The following is a 14,471-nucleotide window of genomic DNA, read 5'->3' on the forward strand; positions in this document are numbered from 1 at the left end:
GTTTGTTTGATTTGGTAAAACTGCCAGAACTTCACTGAAAAAAATATATGGTGACAATTTGAACCCAGTCAGTAAAAAATGACAATAATTCACTTTAAAAATAGCAAAACGAGCACCTGCACTATAAACCTGTCTACAGTAAACAACGTTAAAACAGAAATACAGACATTAGGCAAAGGCAAGTTTATTTGTACAGCACAATTCAACAACAAGGTGATTCAAAGTGCTTTACAGAGACATTAGAAACAAAAACAAATAAAAAGCAGGATTTAAAATTGATTAAAACAAACAAACAAACAAAACAGTATATAAAATCAAAACAGATAAATTCAGTAGTTAAAATGTTAGTTTTGAAATTTAAGCTTAAAAGTCCTGCTTAGTGAAAACAAATACAACTATACAATATTTTACAGCATATTCATGCAAAATTAAACTTTATGGTAAAATTATCTGTAAAAAACATTGTGCATCACATTCCAAACTGATCTTTTTACTATCAGCAACTTCTTCTGGCACATTACAGAGGAAATGCCAACGAGTTTAAGCATTTTTTCAGTTCTTCAGTTTCATAATTCTTCCATGCTGTATCGCACCAGACTGAACCCAAACGAAACACCATGCCTGGGGGTTAGAACTGTCCACATACTTCTGCAACCTTAGAACTGAGACTGTTCTTCAAAGGGAAAACTCTCGAGGCTGTTTGGTTAAAAAAAGTCTTCTGCTGTACCTAGTTAGTAAATGCTAAACTAAATTTTACTGTACAGTACGGTTACGGTCTAAACCTGCATTTTTCTGGAGTACCCTGGGTCTTTACACCCACACAAGCAAAAAGCAAAGCTACAGTTAACACACTAAACAGAGATCTATGCATTTTCTGACGTATATGTTTGAGTAACTGAAAGCCTGCTTGGAAAATAATCAAATACATTTCGTTTTATTACAATCCTGGAGACTTTCCTCTGAGGGAAGGCCAAAACCTCTTTTTTTCTTTTAATATGGGGGAAACACTGTAATCAAATGTTTCAGACAATATTCAGGCTAAGGCCCTTCATTATTTAACATGACAAACATATTAAAGTCACAAAGAAATGCTCTTACCAGTTTCTGCAGGACTGTTTTTATTTCACCCAGAAAGTGAAACACTTGAAACTACAAATCTCGTCTTTGAGGGTTTCTGGCATGTTTTTGCAGAGCTCCCTGTTTGAACCCTGAGGTACCACGGCACTGATAACCACGAGCCGCTGTGCTGCCCTTCAGTTGTTTACCCAGTCTGAACTTCAACCACATCTAACGCCAGCGGGATGACCCGAAAACACTTTGTGAGCTAGACCTCATCACCGAGCATCAATTCAGGACCTCACTGATGCTCCTGCGGCTGCACGTCTCCAGGTACAACATCTGGAGGAGTGACAGCTGTTGCAACAGCTGATCCGGAGTGAGATCAGAGGTGGTTCAAAGAAGCTGCGGTTGACTGATTTGTTCTCATGTTGTTGTAATTGTAAAGCCAGACGATGCTGGGATTTGTGTCCTTTGGAAACAACATTGGGAATTTTTACCCGGCTTAACCAAAACCAGCCAAACACACTGGGAATGTTCTAACCCAAACAACATCTGGCCTTTACTGCCTTTGGTGGCTCATAAGCTCCTGTAGTTTTTATAGCTGACAATTAGGTTGCCGACTGGATACGGATGCTCTGACAGCGTGACAGCAACGGATTTAATGCAGTCAGCAGACAATCGGTCTGTGAGCAGACTTCAATCTGGAAGTAGTCCCGAGCTTTGCTGATATCGTTTTTCACATAACCAAGTAACCTTTCTAAGCAGGGAGCATTTCCATAGGCTACATGTTCCTGTGTTAAACCTGAAGTCTTTTTAACATCTTTCCATTTCTCCTCATCTCTTCATTTTCCTTCAATTCGTTGTCTATTTTGTCTCTAATTTCATCTCCTCTCCCTCTCATCACAGTCCTTCCTGCCCTCTTCTCCTGCTCCGTCCGATCCAGTTACCAGGTGTTTACATACTGACACGGCCCTGGAAAAAAGAAAAAGCGACACAGCTAACCGAACCTTTAAGGACATCATTGTCCCTGGCAGCAGGTTGTTATGGCAACCACACCAACACACTATGAAGTAGGGAGATGGAGGTCGACACCAGCTGCACCTCATCTCCACGGCGATGTTAGTGTTAGAAACAATAAAGGAAACCGTTCAAATAAAGTATTATTAGTAAAGCGCTATACAAATACAGGCCATTTATTATTATCACATTATTACAGTTTTTACTGTAACAGCTTTTATCTTAACGTCCCTCATGTCACAAAAAGAAGTAACTCCTTATTTTCACATGTGTGTTATACTGTACATGGTACAGGCTGAAGCTCATTGTGTACCTGATTTTTAGAAATGAATAAATTCATAACAATAATAAAAAAAACGATAATAACTCAATTTTGCTTTAGTGAGTGACTGATCTGTTGGCAAATCCAGTAACCTGCGGATATCACCCTCAATATTACCACCAGAATGCAACAACACCATCAAAGCACATAAAGGGAACAAAACAAAAGGTCACACTTCATTATGGTTTTTTAATAATGGAAACATTAAAGAATATAATGACTCAGCTTAAACAGCACAAATGTTGCCTACACATGTGATACTATAGGACAAAACAACCAACCTGCAGGGACAGTTTGTTTGTGTCCCCACAGACTGCAGAAACACCTGTGGATCAAATCGCAGGTGTACATAAAAGATGGACAAAGCTTCTGGACAGAGCATTAAACCTGCAGTCTTTTTAATGGCCAGCAGGGGGCGATTAATGCCGTTTTAATCAGAAGTCCGACAGTAGCCCATAGCTATCTATGAGAAAATGACACTTTAGTTCACTGATTTACGAGTAAAGCAAATGTTTTCCTGGTGAGATTATGGTCTCAATCACTCGTGTCGAGTCTCCATTAACGCAGCACGAAGCTCCTTTTGTACAATACAATCCCATTTTGCCATCAGTACAAGAAGCAAAGCTTCAGGGCGAGAATTTGACTTCTGATTAAAACAAAAATTAGACAGCAACAGACAAAAACTGAGCCCAGGTCTTTGAACCTGTGTGTACACAGCCTCTGCACACTCTGTCATTTCCATGATTCCCATTCAGTCTGTGCAACGAGCCGTGCAATGATTACAGATAGCAGAGAACCTGTCTAGATTTCCCCCCCAGGGTGTAAAGAGGATGAAGGAAAACCTTCATGCCCACTGTGGGCTCACTAAGAGGAAACAGTGGAGCAGTTCCATTTCTCCCGAGGGACTAATCAACTGATCTACAACAGCACATCCAAATAAATGTAAATACATGGGAATACATGAAAATCCAAATGATAGCGGAGACGACTTCTGATAAGACGACTGAAGGACGGATAAGATAAGAAGAGATAAGCAGAGACGGACGGGGGCAGTTAGAGATGCTGCTTCTGCTGCTCAGCCTGAATTCTGCAGTGATTTCCATCTTGTTGCCATGAGCAATAGCAGCAGCAGCCGGCTGGACACGACAGCCAACGGCCTCCCGCTCCTCTCCACCCCTCCACCTTTCTCCCGATCACCATCTGCCCTCTACCTCCTTCTCTCCGATTTTCCTCTACTCCCCATCATCAGAGTATTTGAACTTGCTGTAATTTTCCCCAAATTACAATCCGTACTCGCCTTGTTTGAACACAGCTTCCATCTATTCCTCTAATTTCACCCCTCTTCTATCCATGTGTCTCCATTAATCTAGAAATGCAGGGAATAAGGGTGAAGCTGGGAATATCGATAGGACTAAGAGTTCATTTCAATAAATCACAGCTATCTGAGCAGGATCACTGCAGCTTCCATTAAAGATTAAAACCAACATGAAAGCTGTTCTTCCTGATTCTTTATAATGCTCCTCATCACACATCATTTCATTTAGTAAGATTTACAATGATAACAATAAAACAACGCATTAACACACTAGGTCCTAATGACTATTAGGCTTATACGTTTGGCATTAGTTCAACCACAAAACAATTTCCTTTTTTCCCATGCTCGTTTTATTTTTGGACATGTTACAGAGGTTTGGAGAAAACCTGTATATCCCATGTTAAATGCATCTGTCTTTATCAGTGAGTCACATGACGCACAGAAACATGACCTCAACAATAGAAACGAGTCTTAAACCTCAAACAGAGCCATTGTGTGGGTGTGGGGAAAAAAATAGAACAACCCGAAGATGTGCTAAGCTAGTTCTACCAACAAATGCTTTTATTTCATTCAATTTAAGTTTAGAGATATATTTCAAAAACAAAAATAACTTAATGTGATGTATTTGATGCTACAGCCACATTGGGGAAAGCAGCGGCTGCAGACCAGGCGCTGCCTGACGGGGCCACAGAGCCTAGCTGTGATGACACCGTGTTAATATATGTTCAGTATAAAATATATGAAACCAGCTGTGGATGCTGAAGTCTGAGGTTGCGAGGCGGGGCTCTACAAACCTCTAACTGCCCCAACAGTTACCAATAATTCAACATGTAGCTCCAGGTGTGCACGCGTGCACACACACAGTACTGTGCAAAAGTCTTGAACCAACTTTCAAATGGGAAGTGGATTATTAAGTGCAAACGTGAAGGCAAAAACCGAGTTTGTAGAATTCTAACAACCTTACGTGCGGTACTTCAGCATTCATAATTTCATCCCGTTTTACAAAATCTCCAACACCACTAGATTAAACGCAGCCCCATCATGACACAGCCTCCACCACATTTTACAGACGCTGTAGACCATCATGGCCACGCCTCTCTCCCGACCTAAAGTAGTCTGGCTCACTGGAAGCAAAATATAAATAAATCGCTGGACTCGAGACTTTTGAACAGAGATGGATCTCCTCAGAACGACAACAATAAAAGAGTCGTGCTGAACAAGAAAACTAGAAAGCATGGTATACACACACACAATCTCACAAACATGCCCATAAAGGCCGCCTCCTCCACTTAATCAATCCAGGAAGCAACCACCATTGATGTTACAGTCCAGTGATCATGAAGACAGCAGCCTCTGATCATTTGTCAATAGCAGAAAAGTAAAAATCAATAGAAAGCGTGCAGCCAGCTTCAAAAACAGCAGCACAGAATACTGGGACCTCCTGCAGTTTGTTGACTGAGGAAGAATAAATCTGAAGCTTCAGGATGCTTTTATTTCTCCGGCTCTTTTCCTAAGTTTGCAGTCAGACTTGTTGCTGTTTAAGCTGCTGAGGACTTTACATTCTGCTGACACTTCAGAGACTCCACCATCAGCACGATGAGTAAAACAAGAACAACCAAAGTGTTGACGAACTTAATCACCAATCAGACTTTAACGAACTCTCTAGGAGTTCTCACACAGACACTTTGATGGTCGCCCTCTGGAGCAGCTGTGTGTCAGCTGAATGCTTCCTGAGAGCAGTAATGAAGGCTGTGTGCGTGGGAGTGTTTCCACTTTCAGCTCAGCTCTTTCTGTGATTCCTCTCCATCTTCTCTCCCTTTTTTCCTCTCATCTCTGTGCAAGCATAAGCAGATTCATAAAGCCCCGGGAAATGTTTCGCTTCCTCTCTTTCGCTCTTCTTTAAAGCACTTTAGTGGTCTCGCAGCGGCCCACTCGTCTGCCGTGAACCTGGACTCTCGCTCTCGGCTCCTCTTTTAGTTGTTGCTGGACAAAAACTTTTGGCTAAGCAGTTTTTAGCTTTCATGCTCCGAGCTGCTGAGAAAGGGCGAGTCTTTAACTATGTTTAAAGAAAACCTACGACCTCTCAGGGCCCTGTCCTGGTCCCCAGCTCCCCGCCTGTCATCCATTTTTATTTGATTTATTTAAAAACAATACAGCTCTTCTTTATATTCCAAGTGTTGCTGCGGCTTTTACATCACTAGCCTTTTGCTCTTCTCTGTGGACTCTGTGCCGGACACCTCTGCGTCTAAAATAATAACCCACTAAGCACGGATGCATTTCATATATAACAACAACATTTTGACTGAAAAACCAGGCTTCTCCTGTTTGATTCCTATTGGCTGACAAACAGCCAATAAATAAAGTACGGTTTTATTGTCCTCTTGGAAATTTCATTTGTGTTCTTGTGGTAACTGTCAGGTAAACGCAACTGAGAAGGCATCACAGCAACAGACATTACACACACTAACAACAGAATGCTCCATAACAACAGCAGCAACAATAATAAGAATCAAAGCTCATGCAGCATTACAAGCCACACACACACACACACACACAAACACACACACAGCCTGGATTTCTTGGACCAACATATGCTCGAAGGTGAAAGATCTCCAGGTAGGAAAGTTCACAAAGGCGGCTTTAAACCTTCGTCCTGATGAGAGAAACTCATGTCACCATGAAAAGGTTGCAATACGTCACTCTCCACTCCATAAATAAAGCTGAGGATACAACACGCCACTGTGGGGCCTCAGTAATAATGAAAGTAGATGAGAACACGGCGTTTAATCCAACCCAAAGGATTCATCTGATGCTCATGCTGTGCACCTTCAGCTGTATAACCACTGCATCAAGATGTGTCTTCTTGTAGCTAAATGCAAATGAAAAGTCCAGAAACAGCACGTGCACATTTAAGATTGAAATCTCTTTTTCAGGACAGACCTGACCAAGAGGCACAGCAGAAATTACAAACACAACACATAATATGATAGTAAGCATCACTTGGTCCAGATGACCGTACATATAAAACAGCATCCACTGCACTCGTCTCTCTTTTATATGCAACAAGCCAAAGCTGCTGCTGTCAGTCCTTCTGCAAGCACACCCTGTTCCCTGCAGGTTATATCTGCGCTGTGCTCTCTAACAACATTATGGTTTGATTAAAGGCCCCAAAGAGCCACAATGATGAATGTCAGAGAACTGAACAAATAGCTAATGGATACGGTAAGAAATACGACAAGTACTCTTACCGACATCTTTACTACGATAACCAGCAGCTGCACCTGACTCTGTTCACTCGATTCTTTAAGTACTATCCTCCTGACAGTGTGCCTGCTACCAGGACCAGGACTTTGGTCCCCATAAGGGCTGCACCTCGTCCCCATCTTACCTCGGCTGTTAGTTGCCAGGTCGGCCACCTTCTGAAAGGCATCCAGGAAGGCTGCTACAGCGACAACCGTCGTCCTGGAAGACACAAAACAGGAAGTAGAAACACAGAAAAAGCCGTTTCTATTCATTATTTCTTTCTTGCTGGCTTTTTAATTTTTTATTGGGAAAAAAATTATGTTAAACTCATTTGATTTGTTCTTTGTGTTTTTAATATCATGTCATCACTCAGCTGATCTGGAGCAACAAAGCTCCCCGTCCTTCTAAATTCAAATCAGGCGCAGCACTTTGAACTCAAGTAATCAGTCTTAAAATGCGACATATGCTCTGACTCATCATCAGGGAGAGAAACTATTTCAAATGTGCAAATTCATAATTCTGCACCTTTGAAACACTGAGACAATCCCCCCACAGAATAGATGCAGGGTGAGGAAGAGGACGAAGGATCGAGTCATTAGCAATCAGCTTTGACCTCTGATGACCTCTGTCCCCGGACAGAATCTCTGGAGGCTCAGTGCCGATCCATCTCGCTGATAATGACTTTATGGTGGCATCATTAATCTCTGCCAGCCACAGAAGGTTAATTGAGTTGTTTGTGTGTGTGTGTGTGTGTGTGTGTGTAGGCAGTCATTGCTGGTTGGTTAATGGCTGAAAAGTGTAAGTGAGTAAACATGTACGTGTGGAGACTTTGTCAAGGCTCAAGTGTGTGGTTTTTGTGGTCTGTGTGTGTACATGTTTCTATTGATGGTGGCAACCTTCAGCCGTGTGTGTGTGTGTGTGTGTGTGTCAGGACGTCAGGGATGAGGTGACAGGAGAGGTGAGCCTGACATTTAGACACCTAATGAAGCAGACTGATTGGATGTTCATGAGCTCAGGTTATGCACACTCTCAGGATGCGGGAGCGCTTCCTTTTATCTTAAGGTTAAAACAGCAATGAATATGATTCTCTATGTATAAATAATCAATATAAAACAGCTCAATGAGGATACAGAGACCCAAAAGTTTTGCATTTCTGAAACTAAATAACCTTCTTCATAAACCAATGAGAAGCCACAGTTTGGTGCTACTGGACCGATTCTGAGAAAGTTGGTGTAAATGCTCTCAGAGCAACACAACAAGAGCAACTTCTGCACTGAACACAATCGCTGTTTTCAGGAAGCTGATCAAACACGTCGAACAGATAAGATAGTGACACATTCATCAGTACTCTGCACTTTATTGCATGATTGCATGCATTGAGACTTGCATGTTTTGCAGGATTTCCTGCTTTATTTTTTATTTTTTGTCTCTGGTGCGTTTTTTGTATATTTGTGTTTTCTTCACTTGTTCGCTTGCGTGTTATTTTCAGTTCTTTGATGCTGTCGTTACAGGAGCCAGGCTGGAGAAAACCCTTCAATCTCCTGCTGTGTGTCACCCCGTCTCCTGTCATTGCTCGGCTCCTGTGTGATCTGCGTCTCTGAGTTCTAGGTGCCGTCTCTGATGACAGACTCGGGGCGTCTGAAGATGTGGGCCGGGCCTATGCCAGTGGCTCAACCTCTCGCTCTTCTTTTCCCCTCAAGTAAGTCATTTTTAAACCCTTTATTTGGTCTTTTGTAAATAAACATGTTACGACATGTAATAAGCATTTTTACCTTAGCTGTGACTGTAGTTTGCTGGCCTTGCTGATGAAGTCATCCCAGACGGGGTAACTGCCCTGAAGGAAAAAGAAAGAAAATTATGAGGAAAATATCAAATAATCCACAGTTTTATATCAGTGAAAGCAAAAAATGTGGGGAAGATTTTTTGTCTTACATTTTGCAGCTTTAATTTTTTAAAAAAAATGAAGCTTTGACAAAAGAAACACATTCAATAGAGACCAATCAGCACTTAAAGCCAGAGACAGCAGTGCTATAAACCCAACGTATCAGGTCAGTGTGTCAATAGAAATGATGGGGATGAGATTAATGAGATCTCTATTGCACACATACTCATTATCATACAGTTGTTCTTCACCCAAAGGTCCCACAGTCTGGGTTATCTGTTAAATATAAATATACAGATAACTCAACCAACCAAACTCAAAACCCACGCACGCCCCTTCAGGCTCCAAACACATAAATCCTGAGAATCAGACACAGCAGTTAACAAACAGACAACAAGGAGACAGATCAATACGACCGATCCATATCTCCCTCCAACCACCCACCCATCTAGGAGGAGGCCAAACAAGCGCCCCCAGGCATGCAAATACAGTAGGTCTGCTGCCTGGGTGTAGCAGGACTGAGCAGCCAGTCGCTGCGACGGATGCGTGTTCAGAAAGTAGGCCGCATGGAGGGAAACGCCGAGCCACTGCAGCCAACCACAGCGAGACAAACCAGGCTACGCTTCTAATGTCAGGAGGAGTCTCCTGATGCCTTCAGGACGGGTGGAGCTTCTTTCTTTTTAAACTGCAGCGACAGATCTGAGCCGTCTTCCCTCACAGGGTTTGGTTGTCTAGACAGAATACTGTCACCAAATTTCAAAATCCTACTGATATATTATGTTGTGATGCTTTATCATTGCATAGTGCATTATTAGTATCACAAATGTAGCAAAATATACAAGAAAGGTATGCACACACCTTCAGCCACTAAGCTTTTATCCCAGACTTCATTAAAGTGCCGGGCGACCTGAACCCATACAAAACATATTTGGTTCTTTCACTATTTTTGATTGCACTAACTAACCCGAAGGATCTCCACAGGGGAGCACTGCAGTCCAAAATACAGCAAAACTACCAACAATGTAAACTCTATTCTCATTTTTTGAATTTCATTTTATAGATTTTAGATTTGGCTCAATGGTTCATGTGTCTTGTGTTCTTACAGACTGCTTCTATCTGACCTCCATCATTAGGAAGGCAACACAAGGCTTTAAGACGGCGTCGCTTATTTCTGCACAGGAAGTGGTCCGAATGAGCCAGAACGTCCAATAACTCACTAAACGAATGCACGGCACAGGAGCCGTACATAAAGACCGTGAACGTTTCCACCCTGTGATCCTGTGGAGAGCCGGCACGCCTCCACCTCTCGGCTGCACTTTGTGGGCGTTGCCCCCCCCCTTCTTTTTTGCTCCCACTGCTCTTCTCACGGTGCAGCTGAGCTGGGTGTGTTCAGCCTTCCTCTGATTGTGAGAGAGATGCCGAGCGTCATTGCCTGGATTACATTACCATGGCAACCCTGCTGCCGGAGCACCGGTGGCTGCAGAGGGGCTTCACACAGAGAAGGATGTGTGTGAGGAGGGGAGGATCACATGTGCGTGCATCCTCACCCAATCTCACACACAGTTTCTGTGTCACATGTTTGTTTTCTTTGTTTCCTTTCATCCATATTCAACACCTGCATATTTCCTCCCTTTCTCCCCCTCTTCCTCACTCCCTCCCCCACACACACACATTTATCATATGCACTGTCATGTCCTCTTCCAGCTCTTTCCTACTCATTCATCCTTTCCTCTCTCTAACGCTGTGCACGCACACACGCCCACACCTCATTGCATTCTCTCTATCTCCTCTTGGACACACAGGCGAGGCCAGGGTCGCTGCATCCATCAGTCACTGACGACATAAATTGTCACCGTGGCAACAACCAAAGGTGGCGGCAGCATGCTGGTCCTTCAGGAATCCATCCCTCTGTTTTTTGTATGGCTCTGTGAACACCTGCAAGAGCTTCAAACCATACAATCCTTGCTTGAGTCTTTCTGCTTCTATAATGTTTCTGTGTAAGGACTGCTACCTCGTCCACAGAGATCACTCACAATTTAAACTAGGGACATCATACAGGCGAAATATCAGGCAGGTAGATGACAGAAAACACAAGGTTGCTTCACCTAATAGATATTTCTTTATGCTGAAAGCTAGATAAACATAGATCCGCCCAACAGACCTATCAAACTGTGAACCCGAGGGACGTTGCACGCTTATTGGCTAAAGACTTAAATTTCAAGCTATTAGCTACTGAGAATAAGCTGGTTTTTCCCCAGTTCTGAATCTATGTTTCTTCAAAAACAGGTGGAATTAATGCTCATCAGCCTGATTGCTGAGGTCATAAATCAAGTGAGAGCTCAGTTAATTTATCCATAGATGTCTACACAACAACTCCCAGATATCTTTCTGTATCTGGGAGTTGTCCTAAACCGGCTATTACAAAAAATAAATAAATAAAAAAAAATGTAAAAAAAAAAATGTAAAAAAAAAAAAATAAAAAATGGAGGTTTAAGGTGTTTATGTCAAATTGGAAGTTATGCCCATCCTTCACATACAGACTGCACAAAATGTTAATCGCAACTTTAATTCAGTCTCTGCAACACACGCTGCAGGTGACTGAGTTCTTTCTGATGGGACTACTGCAAAATTACCTCAGACATGTTTCTCTGCATTTATATCATTTTATACAGGCACAAACTGGACAACCAACCAATCTTCCACAGCATGTCTTTGGCTGCATCCCAATTCAGGGTCTGCAGCCTTAAAGGCCGATTACGTCACAGCGGCGCGCCGAAGACTGTCCCAATTCAAAGGCTGCTCGAAATGCGGCCCTCAAATGCGTCCTTCATTTCCCTGAATTTTAAGGTTGTGGCGGTGTAGACTTCGTGGCCCAACATATCCCAGAATGCATAGCGCGGCGGTGGGTGTGGATAATTTTGCCTGAAAAAAAAATGGCGGATGAGGGGTGGCCGAAGAGTAAACTTTAAGTACTGAATATTATGTCACTTATTTATGTGCAAATGTTTAATAACGAAGAACATTAAAACATTACTGTTGGCCACATGTCGGCAAAGTCATGTGACATTAGTGACGTTTGTACTAACTTGGCTTTAAAGCCTTTACTTTAAAATATACGCCGTCCAATAGCTGAGCTTAATCTTACAGAGAATGATCAAAGCTCATGTAGAAACAAACAAATGAACAAAAGATTTTCTCCTTCATTTCTGTCAAACAAAGCTGTATGACACGTTTCCAGCTGTTAGTATCATGGTTGCTAGGCAACCTGGGCAGCGCAATGGAGGCTAGACCGTCCCATTTCACAAGCCTCGCACTTCCGGCCTTAGCGGTCTTTGAGTACGCGGCCCTGGTGGACCGTTAAGGCTGCGTACTTTAAGGCTGCAGACCCTGAATTGGGATACAGCCTTTATCCTGTCTTGCTTCTCTCTCCCCAACCAATCACAGCAGATGGCCCCGCCCCTCCCTGAGCCTGGTTCTGCCGGAGGTTTCTTCCTGTTAAAAGGGAGTTTTTCCTTCCCACTGTTGCCAAACTGCTTGCTCATAGGGGGTCATATGATTGTTGGGTTTTTCTCTGAATGTATTATTGTAGGACCTACCTTACAATATAAAGCGCCTTGAGGAGACTGTTGTTATGATTTGGTGCTGTATGAATAAAACTGAATTGAATACTGTATGGTGGATATGTCAGCCCTAATTTCCTTTGTTAACGTTACGCTGGCAGGTGGCAGCAGATTTGCATCTGCACACAATATATGTGCCACACTGATTCGATCTTCTTCAAGTCTCCGAAAAATACAAAAGCAAATGAGTGTCTTTCATTTCTGTGTTACAGGATAAGCACAAAGGGTGCTGCTACTGCTGTTTATATGTTTTTACTATGCTGATTTTCAGTAGTAGTACCTACATTTAATTAAATCAGATGCCAGCCAAGAGTTCACTCCCCACGAGTCAATGTCAGCACCACTACAATAAAACAAAGTGACCCATTTGGCCAGAGAACCAAAGTCAATGCTGCAGCTTTGTCCGTGATGTTTCCATGACAATCCTGACTCACAGACCAGTCTAACCAGCAGCCCGCTGCAGAAAGAGACCAGGCTTATTATAGGTCTGAGGTGATTAAGGCTTCAGTTCAAGACAAATGGCAATTAGCATCAAGCGAATGTGCTCATGTCCATTACTTACACTCCCTCTCTCACACATGAAAGCCTTGTTGTTTAGTAGCAAAAAACACTTTACACACCGATGTCATCACAACATTAATGTTCAGTCTTAGTTTATCTGAGGTTGTTGGGTGGAGAGAGTTGTGTCTACTTGCTAATCAGTGCGTGTGTGCGTTTGTGTATGCGAACGACTGTCTTACAGGTTTTACTTCTTAAAGTTTATATAACTGAGTAATCAGCCCAATGAATTCCAACTCCATCGCCCTGGACTGCAGCGGGTCCTACCTCCGTGATCACGGGATAGAAGCACACTCCTCACCTGCTGCTGGTTCTGGTGTAATCGTTCACGGGACATCTTTCGAACAGGAGTACTACCTCTTTGGTGAACAAATATACACACATGCACACCAAACTTGGGGTGACTCAGGAATGGGTCGTCTACCAACTGGAAAGTCAATGGATTAAACCCCGATTCCTCAAGTCCGCATGCTGAAATACCCTCAGGAAAGATACTGAAGCTCAAGTTGCTCCTAATGAATTGCTTGGAGTGTGAATGTTAGAAATCATGTTAGATCAAAGCACTGAATGAATGTGTGTGTGACTGGGTGAGCGCTCGGCTGAGTAGAAAAGTGCCACGCAGGTACCAAACCAAACGACCAACCACCTCTGTTTCAACCCGATTAAAGGTCACTGAGTTCTGGATCGGCTCCGTCTGATTAAGTCTGTGAGTGATTAATCATGACATTATGCATATATATAATATTCCTGAATATTTACATTTATAGATGTAGGTGTGGGTACAGATGTAAGCATGCATGTTTATATCTACAGTATATAGGAGGATAAGGATTCTTTTATAGCATTTATTTTTTGTCCGATCTTTCATTTGATGTCTGACTTAACAAATATATATAAATGCACTCATATACTTTATGCGTCATACACACCCACATATCCCTAATATGTCCCCACCCAGTGGTCTAATGGTTCCAGTTTGCTTCTTTATGTGCCCGTCTTGTTTAATTGCTGCCCTGAGGTAAATGCTGTAAAACACGTTAGCAGCAACTTCAAAATGAGATGGAGGGGAAACTAATGAGTTGATAATGGCCTTGCACTCTCATTAATGTCTGACGTCCTTTTTAAAGAATGTCCCGGATTGACTCACATCCATTTATTAAAAAGACACGCAGGAGGAAACTCCTGGAGGCTCGGTCAAAGTCTTCTTCTGCCCTATGAGCTGCTCCTGTGGGCTTGGATCTGCATTATCCTGTTTGGGAAGCTCACTGCTGTCAGGGATTTAAAACCATCAGCTAACCTAACAGGAGTTTTAACGTGAAATACTTCGATCTAGTAGCTTAATCAGTAAAAACCACTTTGGTTACTTGTGTTTTATACAACTGTGCTCGTATTTAAGATTCTTCAGACAAAACAAGATTTAACCATCTTCATTTTATTAGTATTGCTTTGGTTTAT

The 14,471-nt window shown here is 42.5% G+C and overlaps 1 protein-coding gene across 4 annotated transcripts in view; it reads right to left on the reverse strand.

Moving 5' to 3' along the window:
* LOC120746583 (protein MTSS 1-like) overlaps window positions 1-14,471 on the reverse strand; it is a 62,773-nt gene that overhangs the window by 42,670 nt on the left and 5,632 nt on the right. For all 4 annotated transcript variants that reach the window (XM_040052011.1, XM_040052012.1, XM_040052013.1 and 1 more), the window contains exons 2-3: window positions 8,729-8,790; window positions 7,102-7,175 (exon numbers count right to left, since the gene is read on the reverse strand). In XM_040052011.1, the coding sequence (XP_039907945.1) occupies window positions 7,102-7,175; window positions 8,729-8,790 (136 nt within the window). The remainder of the gene's footprint in view (window positions 1-7,101; window positions 7,176-8,728; window positions 8,791-14,471) is intronic.

This window comes from Simochromis diagramma, unplaced genomic scaffold (assembly GCF_900408965.1).
Source record: "Simochromis diagramma unplaced genomic scaffold, fSimDia1.1 OVJJ01000171.1, whole genome shotgun sequence".
Taxonomy (NCBI): domain Eukaryota; kingdom Metazoa; phylum Chordata; class Actinopteri; order Cichliformes; family Cichlidae; genus Simochromis; species Simochromis diagramma.